Consider the following 17,248-nt stretch of genomic DNA (forward strand, 5'->3'; position numbering starts at 1 on the left):
CCTTGGTTTTCTAACCCAATTATGTCCTTGGGGTTTCTTAGGATGGTGGATATTTTTCTGTCTGTGTAGAATGCTGTTTTGATGTTGTGTTTTTGGAGGACCTTGCTGATTCTGTCTGTGGTCCCTTTTAAGTATGGGAGGAGGGCTTTGCCATTTTCTTGTTCTCTGTCTTGTGTTTTTGTGGGTGTCTCTCTTCGGATTAAGTTGGTAATCGTGTTTCTTTGGAATCCATTGGCTGTTAGTACATTAGTGAGAGTGTGTAGTTCGGTTTTTAGGTGTTGTTCGTCAGCTAGGTGTTTTGTTCTGGAGATGAGTGTCTTGTCTACGGAGTTGATCTGTGCTGGGTGGTGGTGTGAGAGTGCGTTCAGATAGCGGTTTGTGTGTGTTTTTTTTATGGTAGATAGTGTGTCCTAGGGAGCCGTTGGATTTCTTGTAGACTAAGACATCAAGGAAGGGAAGTTGATTGTTAGCTTCTGTTTCCATGGTGAATTGTATTTTGGGGTGTAGGCTTTTGAGGTGTGTGAGGAAGTCATCAAGTTTTTCTTTGCCATGTGGCCAGATTACGAAGGTGTCATCTACGTATCTGAGCCAGAGTTTGGGTTTGTGGTTGGATTTTTCTAGAGCGATGGTTTCAAAGTGTTCCATGTAGAGGTTTGCGATGACAGGTGAAAGGGGTGATCCCATGGGTGCTCCTTCCATTTGTTTGTATCTTTGTCCATTGTAGACACACCCACCATTCAAAACACACTCCCACCCAATCAGAACACACCTAATCCCCCACCCAATCAGAGCACACGTCCACCCACAAAACACACCCCCTCTGGCAGTTTAAAAAAGAGGAACAAACAGCCACTACCACATGCTTCTCCCAGAAGAAGGAAGCTGAAGCCACCAGCCTGAGGATGACGGATGGGATTCCGTCGAAACGTTGCTCCTACACCTTCAATTCTACGCGGGGGAAAAACCCGAATGACCAAAGATCCATACACACACACACACACACACACACACACAAACATATGTTTTTGTAGATTTTCACGGGTATGACATATATATATATATATATATATATATATATATATATATATATATATATATATATATATATATATATATATATGAAAACTAAAGCATTAATTGCTTTAGGCTTGAAGTCTAAGGAAGTATAAGAAACTGGAAGTATAAGAATCTTGTGCTCAATTTTCTCAACTCATGACTTTGTTCCTGACACAAAGTCCTCTACAATTAAATTTGTTGAACAGGAAAAGGATTAGATTACCAAAATCTTGACAACTGGATGCTTTCAATTTAGTTTATCAGATTTCAGTTTATTTCTAAATTCATTAGAGTAGACATTTCTAATTGTCTTCATTAAAACTGGCTAATGAAAAGAGGAGGTGGCTAATCATTTTCCTGATAATGGAGGAGCTACAGAGATATTGAGCTGCTATTTTTTTTGCAAACTATTATTCATTTTATTGGTTTCTGAGAAGCCTAAATCTTGCTTTCCTAGTAAGGGACTTTTGTGGCAAAGTTAGCAGTTGTTCACTCCTGAAAAGATTAGTTTCCTCAGAATCAGTTAACCCCTAATCTTTAAATGATGAAACAGAGTTTACAATTGAACACACATATAGATATTCACAGACACATCACCTACTCACACATACACACTCACATGCTACACTCTTTGCATTTTATTAACTAGCTTTCTCCATGAAAGAGCTTCATTGTACAAGAAGCAATAGCTATCTTCTCAAAAAGTTCAGTTAAATGAGCTAGTCTTATGAAATTCATTTCACATTATTGTAGATTAAATTCTCAATGTAAGGCTACTGAAGCTCCAGTTGTGTTCATGTCCTGAAAAGGCAAAGAGAGAGACAAAGAGAGAAAGAGGTTGAAAGCTCCAGAGCAGAATGGGACAACTTACCATAGCCAACTCACTGCAGCCAACTCACCATGGCCAACTCACCACTGGACAACTTGCTGTGGGACAGTTTAAGAATTCTATTTAATTAATTTTTGCCATTCATGTTTCATTCTGTCCCTCCTTTTGCTTCCTTTCTTCAATGATTCTATTCCACATTTTCTTTGATATTAGTGTAACTCTTGTTGTGCAGTGAATTGCCCATGGCAAATTGTCTGTGGTGAGTTGGCCATGGCAAGTTGGCCATGGTGAGTTGGCCGTGGTGAGTTAGTGATGGTGAGTTTGCTGTGGTGAGTTGGTCGTGGTGAGTTGGCCATGCTGAGTTGGCCATAGTGAGTTAGCCGTGGCTAGTTGGCGATCGTGAGTTGGCCCCAGCATGTTGACAAAACAAGAAGAAAATGTTTTGTAAGAATCACTTGTTAGCTTTGTATGTTAGATTGACATGTTTTGAGGTTATATTGATATCAGTTATAAATAGGTTTATAGCTATAAATCTTGCCCTCTCACATCCTCAAGACATAGCTTTTCTGGAGTGATACAATTAGTGACATGAGGAAGGGAACACTTTTTGCTAGATTCCAGAAAAGATTCCATGTTATAACAAAGCATTATACTATACATCAAGACTGTGTAATACTTTTCGTTTGCTGGGAAAAAAGCTACTTTGAAGATTGTCTTTTCTCCATATTGTTCTATAGCTAGATAGGAAAGCTGTTTGAAGTTGGAAAAAGATGGAGTTGCTTTAAGCCATTGATAACATTGACTTCATGATCACCTCTGCTTGCTCTGAAACACCTTTTTCTGTTTACCTCTTTATCTCTAGTGGTGCACAGCTAGAGGCATTCAGAGCCAAGAGGAAAAAAATAGAAACCCAATGAAATGAATCAGTTATAAATGTAGCTTTTAAAAAATGAAAAATCTATGATAAAATTGTTCCAATATGAACAGCTTTAAATCTCTACCTTCTATTGACACCATGATGCAGATTTTTGGATGGAATTATTAAATGCTATATACAAACACAATATTTTTTTCAATTTTAAATGCATCTGTTGATATATTACGGCATCTGACATGATACACATCTTCTCCAGATGACAGGAGAACTTGGATAATTTATGTGTAACTTCTTAGTAATTTATCTATGGCAATAGCTATTGGAGACTTTAGATAATAGAAAGTTAATTCTATAAATTATTATGGACTATTTGTATCATACTCTGTACTCCAGCTATTATCTTACTTGTCCCTGATAGTTTGGAAGGTGAATCATTAGGAAGGTCATATGAAAGCCTACCAAGCTCCTCAGCCTTACCACTCTACTTTATTTATGTTTTTATTATGTGCCATCAGGTCAGTGTCAAGTCTTAGATAGATTATATCAATGATGATCTGTCCTTAACCTGGTCCTTCAAATATTCCAAGTCTTTCTTTACCAATTGTCACTAAGTCCATGCACCTTGGTGATGGTCATCCTCTTCTTCTCTTTCTACTTTATAGTAAAGTAAAATGTTACCATAAAATATTATAGCAAATTAGTCCTCATTTTATTAATTAAAAGAGCTGAATAATTCTATTGATATGGAGATTTGACTGTTGCTCTGAATTTGATTTCCCCATTCAACTCTTTGCAGAATAAATAAATGTTTGTTGTAGATTGGTTAAGAAGTTCAAGAAAGTGGCATTGTGCAATAGATATTTAATTGCTAAGGTTGTAATTTGTTGAGAGTCTCTTGCTTGTGGCTTATAAATAAATAAACAAATACCATAGTCAATCATTTATTTAGATAATGCACATCAAATTACTTTAACATGAACTGAATTTTTGTTAATTAAGACAGAAATATACACAGGCCCACACACATGCACAGACACACCAGCACACAGAGACACAGATATGCGCACGTACACACACACACACACACAAACACTTCTACAAACACAAGCAGTGAAAAACAGGCAGAATTTCACTGTACTCTGAGATGAAACGCACAACCTATCTTGCACTAATTGTTTATCTAGTAGCCACTGAGATTCAACTTCTTACATTTATTCCCCCAATTTCTTTATACAGAGACTGTTTGTACCTTGCAATAAGCAATGTAGCTTCATGCACATATTGAATAATGTTTTTTGACTATAACCAGACAGTTGAAAATTCTTCAAAATCTGTTTAGGATTGGTCTATACTCTTAGCAAACTGTATTCTCCAAATGCAGCCTGCTTCACTTGATTTTGTTTGAACGCCTCCAGAGATTGAAGATCCAATTTTACCAATTTCATTTGAGTGTTTTCTGATTTATTGGAAGCCCTTAAGGGCATGAGAAATACCACTGCTATTACAATATGTTTCTGGACAATTGCAGCAGTTGAATGACATAGATCCTATTCAGATACTCCCTTAATTGCCACATGCTGGAGGCAGTAATCCATAAAGTATAAGCTCTTAAAATGCTGTTCTACTAGTCATTGGGGATACTGGACAGAGCACAACAGTTATTGAAATTTCTGGCAGGGAATCACAGCTAGGCATATTATCCTGGTTTGCTTCATTTAGTAAATGAAGCAAAAATATTATTGCTGTCTGGAAATGAGGGTTGCATATTTAGAATAGCTATTGATGTTGTAAAATATGAGCAGAGCTATATTCGCACTTTGAAATCTTCCCACTTTTCAATTATGAAGCTTTGGCAATTAAAATGGTATTATGCTGTTGGTCATGTAGCCAGGTCTATCACCAAAGATCCAGGAATATTAAACAAAGAGTACTCTCAATTAATCTTAATAGTCCTGTGTAAGATATATAATAATCCTATACAACTAAATCTTCTTATAAAGAACTGGTAAGTTTACTCTACTAGTTAAGGCACCAGTTCAAGTCCCATCTTAACCACAAAGGCCAGCAGGATGGCCTTGGGCCAGTCATTCTCTTTCACCACAGCTCACGTCACAGAATTATTGTTGTGAGGAAAATAGAAGGTGTGTTCGTCATCTTGAGATATTTTTAAAAGTAATAAAGTCAGGATACAAATAAATAAAAATATAATAATTTTAAATACATACTTGAATGAATAGTTACCCTTTTTTTTTTCACTTGACACACATTTCTGAGGTCTGACATCTTCATTAAACATAAAGAAGTGATTGATTGAATAACAACACAAACCACATCCTCCCACCCTACCCCGTCCTTCCTACTTGTAATTGGAGATAAATGGTTGCTTTTATTTATTTTCTTAATATAGATGTATAGATATTTATGATTGTAAGATTCCCAGATTTACCCTGTGGTAAGATGGGCAGCCAATAAAAATTATAAATAAATAAATAAATAGATTACATGCTATCTGATAATGCATGATAAATTTACTGAAATGGGGTTATGTTTGCCATTTAGTCTATTCCATTACTGAGTCTCTACATATGTTGGAAGTGAGAAACTATTTTTGTCATATTTGGGGCAAAAATAAATCTATCTTTCTATTATCGCCAAGTACAGGTTTGGCTTTTTGTTGCATTTAAACAGTTGTTGAAATCTGATTAACCTAGGATTTTTCAACAATGCTTTTATTTTCTCCTTTTCTACAACTTCTTAAGGAGCTTCTACACAGAATTCTAATGTGGTGGAACCCGAAAAACAGGTTGATAATACGGTGAAAATGGCTGGAGTTATAGCTGGTCTTCTGATGTTTGTTATTATCCTTTTGGGAGCAATGCTTACAATCAAAAGGAGGTATGTTTCTAAGATCTCTACATTGCCTTGATTTGGGAATGTTTATTATTGCTATTATCTTTTGTTTAAATATTAAGTATTTATTGATTCATATTTTATATTCATTTGGGGGTGCAAAGAGTGAGGCAGTTTAGAAGTTTTTCCTCTTTTCATGGAATTTTATATACACGGTTAAAGAAAAGGCTCTTTTCTGTACAGGGATTACTTATTCTGATTATATGTTGTGTGGCTGTATGAATGTATATTTTTCTTCAGCCATTTGATGGAATAATGAATTGTAATTTACTTATTACTTGCTTGGTGAGTGTGGGAAACATGTAGAACTTTTTAATGTTCATTTACCATGGGGATAAGTATATGAATGTTTAAATATATAAAAACCAATTTTAAGTCCTGAGTTCTCAGTACATTTTGTCATATCCATAGTATAGATTTTTGTTGTTTATAAATTCATTCTTTCTCCCAGAAAAATCTGGGATTTGTAATTCTGCCAATCTGGGAAAGAAAAAGTAATCTATAACAAAATACATATAGATATTCTCACTAAATTACACTTCCCAAGATTCTTTGGTTGAAGATATAATTACTAAAACATTATTATTATTATTATTATTATTATTATTATTATTATTATTATTATTATTATTATTATTATTATTATTATTATTATTATTGGTTTGTCTAGGCTAGCTTGTATTACCTGAGCAAGTCATTTCACTTAGCTTCAAAAAGGAAATCAGGTTCTCACAGGTTGATTATACTTCCACTCCCTGATATGATCAATGGTGTACAAATATGTACACAATTTTATTAATGTTAAATGTTTAAAATTTTCAAACAAACAATTCATTAGAAGAGCATTATATTCAAATTGTGTATGTTGGTACATGTGTGTTTGTGTGTGTGTACTTAAAGATTAATAAATATGCAGTTTTTGTGTTATAATATTGCTTGTCTGCTATTGTTATTACAAGCTATGAAATGTGTGAGATGCTTCAAAAAATTCCCTTTCTATTCTTTTTTTAAGGAGCGGTGCAATAGATCCAAGGTGATTATTAATCTGCTAAGTATGGCTTGACTGTGCATGCTCAATGACAGCCATTTCCTCTGGACCATCCACTCAGATGGACAAAATTATTAAAATTTGCTTGAGAAAGAAGGGCTATATGAGGATTTGTTTTGGTTGATATGACCACCACTTTACAAAGTTGTGGCTGGCATGTATTAGAAAAAAAAGTTTTGAAATAGATCATCTTTTTTGCATCTGTATATGCTTTCTATGTGAACCACTGGCTATCACACTTTGAACCAGCATGGCATGTTGAGTTTCCTTGTTCTCATTTTATGACCACCCTGCCTACTACATACTGTGAATTAGTAATTCAGTTAACCTGGCAGTTTCTAGCATCAAGGAAGCAGTTTTGTATTGGTTTTATACAAAATCTACTTGTATTTCAGCATAGTTAAAGAAACCCATAATATATCAATCTGAGCCTATGATAGTCATGGGACTCTGGTCATACAAATAGTTATTCTTTTTTAGTTATGTTTAATTTTAGAACTACAGTACCAGTTTCTATATTTGTGCTGTAATTATGGATAAGTATAATTTATTGTATGTTCTACAATAAATGGTGCTGGGGGGGGTGGGCTGTTTAACACATTTTTCCTGTTTCTTAAAATATTTTTCTTAGAGTAAAAGCTATGTTATAGAAAGGCAAGCAGTCCATCAAAAAACATGCATAAAATAAATTCTACTACACTAAACACCAGTTCCCATCCTGAGGATGCTTACAAACAGCAATCTACAAATATAGCCTACACACAAGCATTAGAACTCTTAGTAAAAATATATCCTGCATACATATTTTGCAGTTGTATTTAAATTCAGTTCAATGAATTAATTACTATACACTTTTCCATCTCTTTTGCAGTTTCTCTTGCTGAAAACGGATGGGGGGAGGAATAGCCCCTCTGTAGGGATATATAAAATGACTGAATTTGAACCCTTTCAAATTTTGAATCATTTCATTTTTATTCAAACATTATTTAATGTGTAAACCAGCTGTCTGACAGCCAAACAGACTGTTGGGTTGTTTTGGAAGGGTTTTAAATTTGACATAGAGTAGTTTGCACACAAAGCTCTTCAAAATGAGATATTTGCTTTTGCTCTTTGGATTGAAAACAGTTTAAACTTACATGTGTAGCTTCTTGCATTAAATGAAAGCAAATTAGAAAACTTTACAACTAAGCTAAATTTGTGGGCATTTGCTCATAGACTTGCTTTCCTCTCCACTAATTCCATTAAAGTATAATTGAAAAAGTAACTGGGGTAAAAAATAATACTTTTTTTAATAAACAAATGGTTTTGTATGGAACTACATTCTACCTTTATGAGTAGCCATCATGTTTGAATATTAATTACATTTCACTATGCTGCTATTTATCATCTAATTGTTTTAAAGTATACTTATAGGAAATTTATATAATAGTCCTGGAATGGAAGGCAAAAAGGAATTTATATTATTTTCCCTAAAATTATTTATCTTTTCACTAAATGTAACTAGACTGTTTTCAGATAACAAAAACATGTGTGCAGTGTAAACTGCATTTTTTACAAATACAGCAAATAAAGCAATAGCAGTTACTGTTAATTAATATTATCACAGAAATGCTGAAACTTCATTTTGATCAATGTTCCCTAGTAAACTTAATGTCATGTCAAAGTATAAAAATTATTGGGTATGCAAAGATAAATTTGCATATAAATGTATCGGTATTGAGTCCAGTTGTAGAGGCCACACTGGAAGAAAGATTTAGAAAAATTGGGATTGTTTCCAGAAAAGGTAATGAGGATAACCAGGGGGCTAGGAACTGAATTCTATAAATTAGTTTGAAGGACCTATAGCTATGTTTAGCCAAAGGGATATAGGGGATATGATAGCATGTTGTAATATTTGAACAAGTATCATGTGGAAAGTACAACATTGATTTTCTTTCATTTCAGAATACAGGACAAGAATAATGGATTTAAGTTAATAGGAGGCAAATTCACCTTAAATTATCATGGGGGGGGAAACTGCTCCAAAGTAAAGGCAATGATCGTGAGGAAATATCAACTCAAAGAACAATTAATGGATCAAAAAAACATTGAAAATAATTTGCTTATTGCTTTTTCTTAAATGGCTTCCATCGCACAGAAAAGGGCCATGTACACCATAAACTTATTATTGTTTTACTAATTGATTCCCAATGCCTCAGGATTAAACTATTTTTTTTTTCTTTCACGGTTCTGCTTTCCCCATAGTGATTTATGGACAGGATGGTAGTTAGTAAATTTCTAACCTACTATAAAAACTAATCTCAGAAATGAAGGATTGCCAGAAAGGTAAAGCTTGCACCCAGGAATTTAATATATACCATATTAAGATCATTAGTATTTCTGTAGAACACATTTTTGGGTTTTATAAACTTGTACACACTCAATTTTCAAGCAATAATTAAGAAAACAGCAATAGGGGCCCAGCAGTTTTAACAAAAGAAGATTCTGGTTCAATTGTCTTTTGTCAGTTACAAAATAGAAGCAAACTAGAAATAGAAATTAAACAGGACTATCTTGTCAACAAAATCTGTTGGTGCCCTGAAGTTACTTTTATGCCTTCATCTAATCAAGTAGGTCAGAAGTTGTACAATAATTGGATCACAGTGGAAAGTATTGTCATATTGAGAGACATATGGTTTGCAAAAATCCATAATGCTTTGGAATGAGAAGCAAATTTAAAAAATGGAATAGCTGGGGAATAAATGAACTGAGTCTTCAAAAACCCAGCATTCACAAATAATTAAATAAATAATAAAATGGAGATTACAAAAACAAGCATTATGTATCCTAGCCCTTCAGAATCCAGCCTTCAAGAAAATTAGTAGTCTTTCAGCCCACCGAGCATCAAGGACAAGATTCTCTGTCTTTTAAAGCAATGAGGCAGAAAAATAGTAATTTAATTAGACAAACGCAAGGCATTACCTTCAGATATCAGAGCGGCATCTGCTCATGGCCTAAGGCATTATGGCTGATCAGCAACAGACACAATTCATTTAATTTTCCTGATGCATTTTACTAACCAAAAGGGCAAATGATAGCAGTGCAGAACTAGGTAAGGAGAAAACATTTTGGAATTAAATAGCAACAAAATTGCCGGAAGAAATTAGAGATGGCTAAGTAGTCAAAAGATTTTATCTAACTGACATTAACACAAAATCAAACTGAGATGCTTTTGAAAAGTTTAATTAAAATGATTCTATGTTGAATATAAGTACCTTAGATTCATTTGACTATACTCTGGAATAATAATAATAATAATGATAATAATAATAATAATAATAATAATAATAATAATAATAATAATAATAATAATAATAATAACAACAACAACAACAACAACAACAACAGAATTCATGGAAAACCTAAAACAGCATGTAATAGCAACAGCAAACAAAATTGAAAGATATGAAGGACGAATAAAACAATATCGTGAAAATGTCCAGTTCAGAAGAAACCAGTACCTCTTCTATCGGTCCAAACTACTGTTCTACCATGTAAAGAAAAAACCTTAAACTTTTGGAAAGAACTGTGGGAAAACCCAGTGGAACATAATAAAACTGCCTCCTGGATCAAAGATATCCAAAAACAAGCAACACAAAACAAAATGGAGAATATTGTAATAACCACAGATATGGTTGCAAAACAAGTAAAGAAGGTCAAGAACTGGAGTGCACCTGGCCTGGACGAGCTGCATGGATACTGGTTGAAACACCTCAGCAGCCTCCATCACCGCATGGCCACTCAGCTTGATGAAATGCTTCAAAATGCCACAAGTGAAGAATGGTTAACAGCTGGTCGAACATACCTGATAATGAAAGACCCTGAAAAGAGCACAGAACCAAGCAACTACCACCCAATTACTTGTCTGCCAACAACGTTCAAACTTTTTACAAGAATACTGGCAAATTCAGTATTCAATCATCTGATGGAAAACAATTTGTATCCAGTAGAACAGAAAGGAAATTATAAAAAATCAAGAGGAACAAAAGATCAGCTGCTCATTGACAAAATGGTACTTAAAAATGCAAAATGATGAAAAACAAATTTAAATATGGCGTGGATTGATTACAAAAAAGCATTTGACTCATTACCCCACAGTTTGATTAATGCATGTCTGGAAAACTTTGGAATCAGCAAAAACATCTGTACATTTCTGAAAGCAAATATGCAAAAATGGAAAACAGTTCTAACAGCAAATGGGGAGAACATTGGTGAAATCAACATCAGACGAGGAATCTTCCAAAGGGATTCACTTTCACCACTACTGTTCAACATCACATTAATTACATTGACAATAATATTACAAAACACAAAACTGGGATACCACATCTCAAGCCAGCATGGCAAGATAAACCATCTACTATACATGGATGACTTAAAACTGTATGCGAAAAGCCACACTGAACTTGAATCAATACTCAACACAGTTCAACTGTTTAGCAGCGACATCAGAATGGACTTTGGACTTGGAAAATGTGCTATATTATCCATGCAATGAGGAAAAGTGGGAAAAATAGAAGGAATAGAACTGGGAAATGGAAGTATTATGAAAGCACTAGCAAAGGATGGTGGTTACAAATGCCTAGGCATATTGGAAGCAGATAACATCTTGAATGGAAAAGTAAAAGAGTCAACACAAAAGGAATACATCAGAAGAGTCCACAAAATACTAAAATCAAAGCTGAATGCTAGAAATATAATTAAAGCCATTAATACATGGGCAGTCCCAGTGATACGCTACTCAGCTGGAATTATCAACTGGACAACTGGACTGGAATTATCAACTGGAATTATCAACTAGGTGTTCCGAATTGGAATACCTAGACTGGAAAATGTGTAAACTTTTGAACATGCACCATGCTCTACATCCACAAAGTGACATCGACAGATTGTACCTGCCAAGAAGAAGAGGGGGAAGAGGGCTACTGCAAATCCACCAAACTGTAGAAGAAGAAAAACAAAGCTTGAATGAGTATGTGAATCAAAGTACAGAAAAATTGCTGCAGGCTATGAAAACAGAGAGCATTATCAAAATAACAGAAACAAAAGCAGAATATAACAAAAAACGGCTGGATGATAGATTAAATAGATGGAAAACCAAAGCTTTGCATGGACAACATTTGAAAAAACATTGAAGGAAAATATGATAACAACTTAAGATGGGCATGGCTTAAGATGGGAACCATCAAGAAAGAAACAGAAGGCTTAATACTGGCTGCTCAAGAACAACCACTACAAACTAATGCCATGAAAGTGAAGATACAAAATTCTACTGACAATCCAAATTGCCGACTTTGCAACAACAAAGCTTGAAACTGTTTCACATTTAATATGTGAGTGCAGCAAAATCGTGCAAACTGATTACAAAGCTAGACATGACCGAGTTGCTAAACTAATCCACTGGGCATTGTGTAAAAAATACGACTTGCCTGTGTCCGAAAAGTCGTGGGAACATAGAGTGGAAAAAGTTGTCGAGAATCAGAGGGTGAAGATCTTGTGGGACTTCCGAATAAAGACAGATTGCCATTTGGAACACAACACACCAGATATCACAGTTGTAGAGAACTGAAGCGTACAGCTGATTGATATCGCTGAACCAGGAGATGCCAGAGTCGAAGAAAAAGAACTGGAAAAAATTACAAAATACCACAAGCTGGCCATCAAAACTACACGATTATGGATGAAACGCGTAACAGTGATACCCATTGTAATCAGGGCACTGGGAAATATGTCCAAAAACTTTACAAAACACATCAAGAAATTGCAACTTCCTGCAATAACTCCAGCAAAGCTACAAAAAACTGTGCTGTTCAGAACATCTTACATTTTAAGGAGATACCTGGTTGATACCTAGGATGCTGGCAGCAGCCCGTGTCAACCATTAGTGCCAGTCAATTTGAGTGTTCAGTTTACAGAGTTTCATGTTTTATGAATAAAATTTTTAATAATAATAATAACAACAACAACAACACAGTTGGAAGGGACCTTGGAGGTCATCTAGTCCAACTCCCTGCTCAGGCAGGAAACCCTATACCATTTCAGACAAATGGCTATCTAGTCTCTTCTTAAAGACTTCCAGTGTTGGAGCATTTACAGTCTCTGGAGGCAGGTTGTTCCACTGATTAATTGTTCTAACGGTCAGGAAGTTTTTCCTTAGTTCTAGGTTGCTTCTCTCTTTGATTAGTTTCCATCCATTGCTTCTTGTCTTGCCTTCAGGTGCTTTGGAGAATAGCTTGACTCCCTTTTCTTTGTGGCAATCCCTGAGATATTGGAACACTGCTATCATGTCCTCCCTTGTTCTTCTCTTTATTAAACTTGACATACCCAATTCCAGCAACTGTTCCTTATAACTTTTAGCCTCCAGTCCCTTAATCATCTTTGTTGCCAGCAGTTTGACACCCCTGTTCTAGAGTCTCAACATCTTTTTTACATTGTGGTGACCAAAAATGGATGCAGTGTTCCAAGTGTGGCCTTACCAAGGCATTGTAAAGTGGTATTAACACTTCACGAGATCTTGATTCTATCCCTTTATTAATGCAGTCTAGCCCTGTGTTGGCTTTTTTGGCAGCTGCAACACACTGCTGGCTCATATTTAAGTGATTGTCCACTAGGACTCTGAGATTCATCTCACAGTTACTACTATAGAGCAAGGTATCACCTATACTATACCTGTGCATTTGGTTTTTCTTGCATAAATGTAAAACCTTACTTTTTTCACCATTGAATTTCATTTTGTTAGATAGTGCCCAATGTTCAAGTCTGTCAAGATCCTTCGGTATCTTAAGCCTGTCTTCTGGAGTGTTGGTTATTCCTACCAGCTTGGTGTCATCTGCAAAGTTGATGAATTCCCCATCTATCCCCTCATCCAAATCATTGATGAAGATGTTGAAGAGCACTGGGCCCAGAACAGAGCCCTGGGGCACCCCACTACACACTTCCTTCCATGTAGATGCAGTTCTACTACATGCTTCAGTAAAATACCCATTAATATTCATTTATTCATTTAATGATGGTACAAATGTAGAACAACCTTGCTAAAAGTGACTTACAACACACCCTTGAAATTGTGACCCTCACACCACCTATAGACACAGGATCAGTTAGAATGCTTGGCAACTGTCTTGCATTTACAGTGGCTATATCTTGAGTTTATGCAATCACAGTTTGATACCTCTGCTGGCTTCCAACAATCAAAGTTAATGGGGGAAGCTAGATTTGCTTAATAAGTTAGTAAAAATGGTCATAAAATTGGGCCTGGACATCTAATGGCTTGCTTTACAACTGCAATGATTTATAATGGAAATTTGGGTCCCAATTATGATCATAAGTTAGAATAGAATAGAGCTGGTAGGGACCTTGGAGGTCTTCTAGTCCAGCCCCTTCCCCCCCTCCCCCGCTCAAGCAGGACAGCCTACACCATCTCAGATAAGTGACTGTCCAGTCTCTTCTTGAAAATCTCCAGTGAAGGAACACCCATGATTTCTTAAGGCAAGCTGTTCCACTGGTTATTTATCCTCACTGTCAGGAAATTTCTTCTTAATTCCAGGTTGCTTCTCTCTTTGGTCAGTTTCCAAACATTGTTTCTTGTCCTGCCCTCTGGTGCTTTGGAGAATAATGTGACCCCCTGTTCTTTGTGGCAGCCCCTCAAGTACTGGAATACTGTTATCATGTCACCCCTATTTCTTCTTTTCTTTAGATTAGCCAAACCCAAGTCCTGCAGCTGTTCTTCGTATGTTTTACTCTCCAGGCCTTTGATCTGAACTTTTTCCAAGGTCTCAACATTTTTTTGTAGTACGGTGACCAAAATTGCCTGCAATATTCCAGGTGTGGTCTTGCTAGGGTTTTATAAAGTGGTACTAATACTTTGCATGATCCTGATTCTATGCCTCTGTTTATACAACCCAGGATTGTATTAGCTTTTTTGGCTGCTGCTACACACTGCTGGCTCATGGTCAAGTGATCATCCCCTAGGACCCCAAGGTCCCTCTCATAGTTGCAGTTTTTTGAGCCAGGTCTTGCCTAATCTGTACTTAAACTACTGATTTTTCCTGCCTAAATGTAAAACTTTGCTTTTCTCCACATTGAAACTCATTTTGTTGGATAAGGTCCATTGTTCAAGTTTCTCAACATATTTTTGGATCCTGAGCTTGTCTTCTGGAGTGTTGGATATTCCTGCCAGTGTCGTGTCACCTGCAAATTTGATGAGTTCCCCCTTTATTCCCTCATTTAAGCCATTAATGAAGATATTGCAGAGTAGTGGGCCTTGTAGAGCTTTGTAGTACCCCACTGCTTACTCCTCTCCATGTGGATGTAATACCACTGATGACTTCTCACTGAATATGGTTTGTCAGCCAGCTTCAGATCCATCTGATGGTGGTGTTGTCTATCCCACCTTTTTCAAGCTTACTAAGCAGCAGGTTGTGGTCTACTTTGAGGACAACCCATACAGAAGATCTATCAATGTGTTTAAAAAGATCCTTCCTTCTCTATTTATCTATTGGTTTCAGGTTCAAAAGACAGAAACACACTACCTCTTACACATTCTTCCATTACCAAAATATTTCTGAAAGTGCCACATTCTAATCAAATTGTGTGTTTCCTAAGTCAAAAATGGAAGAGGCTGCAACCATGGCACCTAGTGATAAGTAGAAAAAAATAATCCTGTTTTGTTTAGTGGGCTACATTTTTTTAGTCCCATAATTATTGGTCTAATTTTTAAGTAACAGTGTTCAAAGCACTCCATGGCATGGGGCCGGAGTACCTCAGGGAACATCTGCTGCCGGCATCAAGCTCCCTGCGCCCTGTGCGTTCCCACAGAGAGGGCCTCCTCAGGGTGCCACCGATCAGAGAATGTCGATTGGTGGCCCCCAGGGGGAGATCCTTCTCTGTGGGCGCTCCGGAGCTGTGGAATCAGCTACCGGTAGAGCTCCGGATGGCGCCCGATCTTCGCTCCTTTCGCCGCGATCTTAAGACATTTCTGTTTGTACAAGCTGGCCTAGCCTGATGGGGATTGCTGGGGTTGTTTTATCTTTGGTCTTTTAATTTTTCTTGGGGTTTTTAGCACTGTATTTCCATTGTTTTTAACTAGGGCAATTGTTTAATCTTTTTTTAATGTTTGTATTTGCTATTTTATTCTGCCCTGTGAACCGCCCTGAGTCCTCAGGGAGAAGGGCGGTATATAAATGTTATTAAATTAAATTAAATTAAATTAAGTAGCAGTACCTGGAAAAATCAAAATATTGAGCTTAGAAGTAAATGAAGGCAGGACTTTTAAAACGTGAGGTTTCTTCTCTATGCCTTAATTTACAATTTACCCACTGCCATCCTATTTTATTTTATTTTTTAATGCTTGGTGTGGTTCCAGGAATTCTGGCCTTTGAAAATAGGGGCTTCTCTCCTAGAATTTCTTGGACTGACTATGTAGCCACAAAGTTTTCTTTTGTCACATGGCCTGTCATAGAAGCTGTAGGAACAAAAGGGTGAAAAGTAGAAAGGAGGACAGCAGCTTTTAGCTTGGTCTATAAACACCTTTCTGTGGGGATAATCACCGTTTCATTTTAAATACTAATGAATGAATATGCTATTGCCTTAATCCATTAAAATAAATGCTAGAACCTTTAAGAATATATTAGCTTCACACACAACTGTAAGAAAACTTTCTGCAAACATGTAGCAGGGAAAGGAAACTTAGAATATAAAAAAACGTGTTTTACATTTTAATAGAAATACTAAAAGTTTCTTTCTTGTAATAGTCCAGATTCCTTGTATTTCTCTTTCTGCTGCTCCATTGATCAGATCAGATTATATTCATATCTATATCTTCTATTGCAAGAAGGTATCATTAAAATCTATCTGTGTGGTTGCCAGGAGTCAAAAATGACTTGATGGCACATAATCAATCACTAAAACAGGATCAATGCAAGGTGCTTATCATTTAGGACATCAAGCAGGTATTTGTAGAAATCTGTATTTTCCAATGATTCAGAATCAGTATCGGGTTACTTTTCATATACTTAGAATATTTTTCCCTAATCCAATAGTGGCTTTAATGTCTTTCTTTAAGCATATACATCTATGCAGCTGGACTAATTTAATATATTCTTTTCCAAACAACTCTGATGAATACCATGGAACATTCTACTCTATTTTGTGAACCTCAGAGGGAAAAAAAACCTTCCTTTTATTCATAAATAGCAGATAAAATTATTTTGATACTAAAGATTAAATGACGTATGGTGCCGTTGGTATTTTTATCCCCATTGTTTTATATTATATTGCTCAATTTCATCAGGACCATAGTCTAACCTTGGGTCTATCAGAAACCTGGAACTAGAAACTACTCTCCAAAATTTTGGTTTGGAATCTGTGGTGTGAATCTTTAGAAATCTTTAGAAAGTTCACTGTTACTATTTTTTTTCTATATGTAGAATTTGAATTAATCCCTATTAAAACCTATTCACATAACATGAAAAGTGCAATGAGCACAAGG

General features: G+C 35.9%; 1 protein-coding gene across 1 annotated transcript in view; it reads left to right on the plus strand.

Moving 5' to 3' along the window:
* PTPRT (protein tyrosine phosphatase receptor type T) overlaps positions 1–17,248 on the plus strand; it is a gene marked incomplete at both ends in the record, with an annotated part of 698,891 nt that overhangs the window by 585,294 nt on the left and 96,349 nt on the right. The window contains one exon of the mRNA XM_081322609.1: positions 5,522–5,657. Within this exon, the coding sequence (XP_081178735.1) occupies positions 5,522–5,657 (136 nt within the window). The remainder of the gene's footprint in view (positions 1–5,521; positions 5,658–17,248) is intronic.

This window comes from Vipera berus (genome assembly GCF_964194415.1).
Source record: "Vipera berus genome assembly, chromosome: 3".
Taxonomy (NCBI): Eukaryota; Metazoa; Chordata; class Lepidosauria; order Squamata; family Viperidae; genus Vipera; species Vipera berus.